Source organism: Aptenodytes forsteri, unplaced genomic scaffold, assembly GCF_000699145.1.
Source record: "Aptenodytes forsteri isolate BGI_AS27 unplaced genomic scaffold, ASM69914v1 Scaffold321, whole genome shotgun sequence".
NCBI lineage: Eukaryota > Metazoa > Chordata > Aves > Sphenisciformes > Spheniscidae > Aptenodytes > Aptenodytes forsteri.
In genome coordinates, this window is record NW_008795030.1 from 1,610,700 (window position 1) to 1,618,443 (window position 7,744).

A 7,744-nucleotide genomic window follows, 5' to 3' on the forward strand; every position below is an offset into this window, starting at 1 on the left:
ACGGCGGGGGCAGCTCCTCGGAGCCGCTGGCGGGGGAGGGCTGGAGCGCGCTCGCAAAAGGCGGTTATTCGGGGCGGGGAGAGGCCGTTACTCGTCTTACGGTGAACGTGTTGGAGGGTTGCCGTTGCGGGGTGGGGGACACACGTTATTCACGTTTCTCTTTATTACAGGAGCGCCCTGGTGGCTCACGGCAACCAGCACCGGGGGTGTCCGGCGGCTCCCAGCGGTAAGTGCCCGTAAACAGCCTCTGATGCGAATCTCGTCCCCGCGAATTCAGCCCGCTAACGCGTGGGTGGAGGGGACCGTGTTTTCTGCGTGGTTTGCCAGGTGAAGGCCAGTTGTGTGAGAGTACGCGAGATGCGCTCGATCTGTACGTTGTGGGAAACGGTGATGTCTAGGTAGCTTAGCGGTGGGAGGTGGGGGTGGCTTGAGGTCAGACTTAATCAGCTGCTTCGTCTTAGCTGTGCCTTGTATAGTGCTTGTGACCTTGACCCTTGTTTAGAAGCGAAGTAGTGAAACTTTAGCTTCAGTAGTAGTAAGGGGAATGCTTCTTACAAACTTGTGTAGAACTTTGTACCCTTCATCGATTTCAGTAAGGTTTTAAGACTTACTTGGTAACTTCGGTTTACATGAGCACTGGATAGAAATCTTGTGATAAAGCAAGCTTCCTTAAACCATAAAGTGGTGACATAACTCAGGGTTTAAGTACTGGTGATAAGATAGTTACACCCTAGAATACAGTAACCTTTGTAGATATAAAATGGCTGCCACTAGAGGGACAGCCATTTTAATTATTAATATATAACCTTAACAAGTTGTTACATCCTCTACAAGTCATATCCAGTGAATCGTTAACTGTATTTCTCACTAGTTACGTAGAATGTTTTTAATAGTAGCTTGCTGCATACGCTGCTGGGATGTGTGGAGCTTTGTGCAGATAGTTTTGTAATGTGATACAGTCAAGATCTTGAAGTGGCTGCTTTGTACCCTGAAGGTACTTCCTCCCCCTCCACCCTGTTGGAGGAAAACAGTAAAACTTAACCTCTATAGAACTGCAGAAGAAAACTATTCAATTTGTACTGATCTGGAAGGCAAATGGTTATTTTGCATTGTAGATTCAATAGGCTGCACTTAGAATAGACTGAAGATAAAATACCTTGCAAATTCTGTTTGGAGGAAAAAAAGTATTAACTCATATCCTTTTCACAAAAGGTGTGTGCTTACCTAGCAAACGAAGGGTATTAAACTTAAACCCCACACAAACAAACCTCTCTTCAAAATTCCCCACAGAACTACTCATGGTTGAAACGGAAGCCTTTTTTTATTTCACATAGAAGACTGACTACAGGAGAGAAAATGATGAAACTTAAAATTGTCATGTGCAAAACATGCTGATAAACTGGATGGGAATTGTTGGTGTGTTGAATTATCCTTGGACTTTTTGCCTGTGTGTCATCATGTTTGTTGTTGCTGTATAAATGACGATGCATATAAATGATTAGCTTCCCCCCTCTGACCCACAACAGGAACAGAGACCGGGTATTGCAGAACAACAATAAAAATGGAACCAGCTTCTGAAAGTACCTGCATGGAGAAAACGGTGGTTAGGAAAACTGATGATATGACAGATTTCATGGATGATTTAACCCTCAGCTCACCGAAGAAAAGAGAGTCGTCTTTGAGATCCAAGAGGAGTTGTGATAGGTCATCAACAAGGTCGTCTAGCAGATCCTCTTGCAGTTCACAGTCCAGTTCAAGTAGTTCCTCTTCAGCTTCCTCCAGGAGTTGGAGTCGGTCCAGGTCCAGATCGAGGTCATGGGCTAGAAGAAATGGTTCCCGAAGGTACAGAAGATACTCTCGTTCATATTCCAGAAGCCGGTCCAGATCACGCGGCTACATGAGGTACCGAGGAAGGTACCATGCCAGGCACTACAGGAGGTACCACTGCTCTCCTCCGAGGTATAGGTCACGCAGTAGGTCATGGTCTCGTGGAAGATCATACTATAGAAGGTCCTATTCGAGAAGCAGATCACGTTCAAGAGGCCGAAGATACTATGGATTTGGGCGAACAATATACCCTGAGGCTTACAGGAGCTGGAGAAGCAGGTCACGAACAAGATCTCGTAGTAGGTCACCTCTCCATTTGAGTGAAAAAGGTACTTTTCTTGAGACTCTTATTGTGTGAGAACCTCAAAACATACGATTTACTTTAACCAGTCAAATTCTCATCTGTTTACTTGCTTGATAGAGCATAACTGATAATGGCAATGTGGAAGAAAATCTGTGTGGTTATAAAAATGTATTAAACAAAAAGTTAGGCAGTTCAGAGCATATTCTTTGCACTTCAACTGAAGCTAGAGCTCCCAAGTTCTGAGGAGAAATTGTCACAGTTGATGCTTACATACATGCAGTGATACTAAACCTGCACGTTTTAGGCTTGTGTGAGTAGGTACATGTTGATTTAAACATAAGAGAATGACACTTTTTTTTCCTCTTGTAGACAAGAGGGAACTACTGGAAATAGCAAAAGCTAATGCTGCGAAAGCTCTGGGAACAGATAACATAGTCTTGCCAGCAAGCTTGAAGATCCTTACTCCTTCCAAAGAGATAAAAAATGAAAAACAAGAGCATGAAGAACCTGGAGAGTCGGCTGAGGTAAGTATGAACTGGAGTATTCTCAATGAAAAGGTAAACACTTAAAACTTGTCGTCTGCATGGATGCGTTACAGTTTTTAACGGTGGAGTTTGCGATGATGAATTCAAACCCTTGAACAAAAACTTCAGTTTTACCAGAATGCTAAAAACGCTGTAGACTGTGTTAAGCTGAAAGTACTGTGGACTCGTAAGAGGTGGTGGATCCACTGAGTACACGCAGGCTTTCCAGCAGTGATAGGCTGGGAAGGAGAGGTGAATGTAGTTTGTTCTTCTGAGTTGTTCTTCTTGCCCATTACTTAGACTAGTTTATGTGTTTCTGACCTAAAACAAGGAGTCTCCTTACCAAATCTAGTGAGCAGTGTGGGTTTTTTTTAAAGGTTAAATCTTTCTACCCTTTTTAACTGTTAAAAGCTTTTCATATGCAACAAACTTGTATCCCAGAAATTACATACCCAAGCACACAATGCATTTTACATACTTTATTTCTGTCTTATAGAAATCATGACTATGGTTCCAGACATGATGAAGAAAATCTGTTGGTAATTAAGGGACTTGTGGGCTATAGCTGCTGTGAATTTAAGGGAGGGAGAAACTTGAGCAGCTTAAACTGAATTTGAATTTTAGTTTGGCTCTGTTGTTACGGTGTCTTAGCCTGATTCGTGGTAAATACAAAAACTGCAGTAACTGTTACATTGATCAGATACCGCTATTTCAAATGGAAGTAAATTTACTAAGGGTTTTAGACAAATGGTACAGGCATCCCTTTCATAATATATGCAATATATTCCAGATGTTGAGAGAGTACAGAAGAAGAGGCCTGCATCACTTGCAGATAAGTTTATTGTCGTTATCCAAAGCTCTGCAGGATCGATATGCAGAACTTAATGCAACTTAACTCTACCACTGCACTTCATCGTGTGGCAGTCCATGCTTGAATCCTTTTTAAAACTGTAACTGGGGCATGGATATGAGGTCACGGGCATGGATATGAGGTCACGTGTGAATTGGCACAATGACATTGATAAAAACATTGAATGTTTTTCAAATGGAGTTCAACATTGATCTATTTGCATATTTAGTAGCTTACAGCTACTTTTGATGTAAATATCAGAAACTACTCTACCAGAAAGTTCATACTCTCTAGTAACTGCCTTAACTGGCACGGAATAACGTATCCTCCCACTTAAGCTGTCTGTGCTCTTTTCTAGCAACCTGGAAGACTAGCAGAAGACGTGACCAAGGGCGGAATGGAGAGAGCGACCATACAGAGAAGCATTTCTTTCAGTCCTAATGTAAGTGTGATTTCCCGAGATGGAAGTCCAGTACTTCATCCCGCCTGTGTTAGGCTTTTCCCAGCGTTGGTTGCCAGATTAAAGATCTTATTAATAGTAACAAGTTGAATGTAATGGTTCGATAATGACTTTCCTGGAGGAGTTAGGTCAGTACTTCAGCAGTAGAGCGCTGTAAACACACTACAGCAGTGTGTTTAAAGTAGATGTTTACCTTTCAATGCTTATAGCGTACTACAGACTCAAAAGTGTACTCCAGAACTGGTTTACACCGGAACTTATTTCAAGTTACATGTTTGGATATATTTAAATAATGCAGAACTAAGGAAAAAGCAACTTCCTTGAATCCTGTGTCAGTTAAGCGTGCGTAGTTGATGCACAGTAGGCATCAGGTCTCCCGTGACCTGAAAGAAAATGTTTGTCTTACCGGCACAGATAAACCCCTTGAAGTTGGCAGGTCTTAGTACATTCCTTCTCGTTCCAGCATTTTGAGAGGAAATTTCTTTTTCCAGAATACAATGGCAAAACCAGTACTACAGAAGCCAGCAAGCCATGTTGTCAAAGAACCGGCAATTTCTCCAGGAAGAGAAGAGGACAGAAAGGGAAGTCCCTATGGGCAATGGGTTCCTGTCAAGAAGGAGGAGAAGAAAACATTTTTAAACTTCTCACCTAAAAGCGTACCGTTCCGGGCACGCTAGCGTATTTTTCTTGCCGTCTCTGACTGCAGCATTATGCAAACTTCAGTAGTGAGGTCTGAAATTTTCTGGTCAGGTTGAAGACTTGTTAATACTGAGTATTTATTTTGAGATCTTAATTTTGGAATCTTAGGTTTCTCTTTCAGATCTAGAGCACAGAGATCCAGAAGCCACAGATGGGAATCTTGTGTATATTTGTAAATATTTTTGTATTGCTTTAATGGACTAGAACTTACAGGTGGGTAACTCTTTCTAAACAATAGTTCAGTAGCTGTTATTTTGAACACTTGATTTACATTGTGTAACTGTTTACTTCAAGTCAATAAACTTTAGTTTTGCACTGGCTTCTCAATGTGTCAAGTATTAGACCTGTGTCTGGTAGTAAGTTGACTCTGTCCTGTAAGCGGTTACTTCCAGGTTTAGCTCTCACTGACCCATCTGTTCTTGCCAAGTGCAGGAGAAGAGAATTTTTGCATTGTTCTGAAAGTGGACCTTTACACTGGAATTGTTCCTGCCCGGGCTGGGGCTAGTTCAGGGCCTCCGGAGTAACTTCCCCAGATAGCCCTCTGCAAGTGGAAAGCTTGTGGTGATGGTGCTCCTGGCTGCTGCTTGTGAAGCCATCGCCATTCTCACTGTCAAGGTGTTGCACCTGAGCAACTTCTGACCTCCACTGCTGAACTTGGCTTATGTTTTGATTTAGGTTGCTTGAAAAGCAGCCTTTAAAGGCTCGCTGCGCAAGGCAGTAAGCGAATGGCGAAGGAGGAGGCTTCACGATACCAACGGTACGGGTTACGCCGCTCCAGAATCGAGCGGTACAGTGCCCTCCGCTCCGTGGCTCACCAAGACCTCTACTCGAGGGAGAAGAGCGTGCAAGTCAACAGGCTGTTGTGGGGGTAGTTCTCTTTGACACAGAGGTCCCCTGTGTTCCTTCAAGCATTCTTTCACTTTCTTGCTAATCGAGTGTTTCCGGGGACTTTCCCAGTCTTCAGCTACTGCAGGATGAAGACAAGCTTTATTCTAAACTGAGCGGTAAATTTTGTGTTTATTTAGAACATGAAATTGTACAAGCTGGTTAATTATGCAAGTAAGCACTATATACAGCTGAAGTTACGCAAATTACTTCCATTACATTAAAGACACTATTGATTCTAGAGGTCTACAAAGTATTTTTTTGATACAACTTAAAATTGCCTGCAAAATCCCTATACCAAACTCGAACAGACGCATAGCAGGGCTTTGCCCGAGAGGAGGGTTCAGACGGCTGTTCCTCTCTCCAAGTTCTGTTTGATCTCAGCTGTGTACTTCCCGTAGAACCTCTCCGCCTTCTTATTGAACTTGGCGTTTCTCTCGTTGATGTAGTCGATGTCGGCGTCGTCGTTGTAAGGCCGTCTTCGACTGTATTTTTCACGCTTTTCAATTCTGTGAGACAAAGGGCAGTGTTTGAAGACCGGGGGGTGAACCCTGTGGATTTGATTACACAAAGCTGCTCTGTGTCGCCCACTTCTGCATTTTATCACCGTGTTTACTTACTGTTTTTCAAGATCCGCGACCATCCTATCAACCCCTTCCTTAGACGGCACGTGAGTTCCATGGAGGAGACTGTCAGATGTGGGATAAAGCGCTTCACCGCTGGACAAGAGTAACAGAGGGGCAGCAGTTTACACAACTATCGACGGCTTTGAGATTTCCCTGCTTCTGTGCGATTCTTAACCTAGCGCTTCAAAGCACTGAGCTCAAACTGGGGGACTCGAGGATTCAGGGGAGAACGTGCTGATACTAAAAGCAAGCGCGCCCAATTATTTCGAGAGGGGCTAGCACATGCCTACGAAAGGGCAGAAACCCACTGAAATTCTAACTCCCCCTGGATGCGAACCCGGCAGGTTCTCAGCCGTCGGTCAGCCTGTTCTCGAGCCACGCCAGGCTGCTTAAAAACCCCAGAACCTACTCTGAGAAACGAGAGCAATCCTCTCCTGCGCTTCAATGCAACCTAACTGACAAAATACTTCTTCGAACTCGGCAACGCCGAGTTTGAAGAAAGTGACCTCACCGATGACACCATGGGGCCTCTTCCCTACTGAAGCAGGGGTTGCCGAGTAGATTATCGGGGAGGCCGTGCGGCTTAACATCGTGTTAAAAGGCTAATTAATAGCACAGTGCATGCGAGAGTATGTGCGTGCTGAAAGGAGGAGTTTTAAAGTCTTTAGCGTTTGCCAAATCGTGTAGAAATACCGCAGACGGTATCGGGTGACCGAACTCGAACTCACTACTGCTCTTTCAGCTTCTCGTACTGCTCCAGGTCAGGTTTGATCTGCCGGGTCAGCCTCTGGTACTGGCGCAGCTGAGCAGCCGCGTAATCTTTGGGAGAAAACGAGTTCGTGTCAAGGTGAAGGCTTTTATTGCACGGTCCGGTTTGCCGCCGAAATGCTAACCACGGTGTTCACTGCGAACGCAGACAATTACGTAGTTAAGCCGTTACCTGAAAATCCCAGATCTGGATTTTTCCTCTTCTTTTTCCTTTCCCATCTCTCGGCGTCCTCGGCACTGATCTCTAGCAGTTTAACTCGCTCGTAGTCTTCTCCTCTCGCCGCACATTCCTGATGCAGCACAGAGAACACTTCGGTTTTAACAAGAAGACAGTGGCCAAGCATCAAACTTAGTTCTAACTACCTAGACCAGTCCAGTCAACCTCTAGCACGGGACAGTAATTCAGATAATCGGGAGTCTAATCAGGAGATGGATTTTTGGGAGGTAACATCTGTGTTAAGCTCCCAAAGCCGCCTGGCCACCGCGAAGCGGGGCTCGGCATCGCTGCGGGCACTTGGCCTGAGGCCCAGCAGGGTTACGGGAAGCTGTAGGTGTGTGTTTACCTTCTTTTTTTCCTCCACCTTCAGCTCCCACTCCAGCCGAGCTTTTTTGGCTTCCCAGTTGGCTGGCAATTTCAGTCTTTTATCTTCTTCCACCACTTCTTGGTGGTTCAGCTTGCGAGCCTCGTTCTAGGAACAAAACGGGTTGTTACTGAACTCCACAGACGCGCGGCAACGCTCGACCACAGAAACAAAAAACCCCCCCAACCCCCGGAGCGCCCCGAGGACCGCACGCGCCCGC

General features: G+C 44.8%; 2 protein-coding genes across 3 annotated transcripts in view; one reads left to right on the plus strand and one right to left on the minus strand.

Annotated features, from left to right (window-relative positions):
- The first annotated feature begins 173 nt into the window (after positions 1-173).
- RSRP1 (arginine and serine rich protein 1) lies at positions 174-4,984 on the plus strand. 2 transcript variants are annotated; one of them, XM_009276229.2, is made up of 5 exons: positions 174-226; positions 1,527-2,156; positions 2,501-2,655; positions 3,864-3,947; positions 4,457-4,984. In XM_009276229.2, the coding sequence occupies exons 2-5, from the start codon at positions 1,562-1,564 to the stop codon at positions 4,640-4,642; spliced, it is 1,020 nt and encodes a 339-aa protein (XP_009274504.1). In that variant the 5' UTR covers positions 174-226; positions 1,527-1,561; the 3' UTR covers positions 4,643-4,984. The 2 variants fall into 2 exon arrangements, with proteins under 2 accessions (XP_009274504.1, XP_009274505.1); XM_009276230.1 differs by lacking the exon at positions 4,457-4,984 and having other exon boundaries at positions 3,446-3,947.
- Positions 4,985-5,662: 678 nt separating this feature from the next.
- SYF2 (SYF2 pre-mRNA splicing factor) overlaps positions 5,663-7,744 on the minus strand; it is a 30,233-nt gene continuing 28,151 nt past the window's right edge. The window contains exons 4-8 of the mRNA XM_009276289.1: positions 7,507-7,632; positions 7,116-7,233; positions 6,904-6,994; positions 6,170-6,268; positions 5,663-6,058 (exon numbers count right to left, since the gene is read on the minus strand). Of these exons, the coding sequence (XP_009274564.1) occupies positions 5,893-6,058; positions 6,170-6,268; positions 6,904-6,994; positions 7,116-7,233; positions 7,507-7,632 (600 nt within the window). The 3' untranslated portion in view covers positions 5,663-5,892. The remainder of the gene's footprint in view (positions 6,059-6,169; positions 6,269-6,903; positions 6,995-7,115; positions 7,234-7,506; positions 7,633-7,744) is intronic.

Bases quoted from the DNA above. Each gene is read 5' to 3' on its own strand.
- RSRP1 (XM_009276229.2), top strand. From the start codon at position 1,562: ATGGAACCAGCTTCTGAAAGTACCTGCATGGAGAAAACGGTGGTTAGG. The intron at 2,656-3,863 runs GTAAGTATGAAC...GCTCTTTTCTAG, and splicing joins AACCTGGAGAGTCGGCTGAG to CAACCTGGAAGACTAGCAGA. The intron at 3,948-4,456 runs GTAAGTGTGATT...TTCTTTTTCCAG, and splicing joins GCATTTCTTTCAGTCCTAAT to AATACAATGGCAAAACCAGT.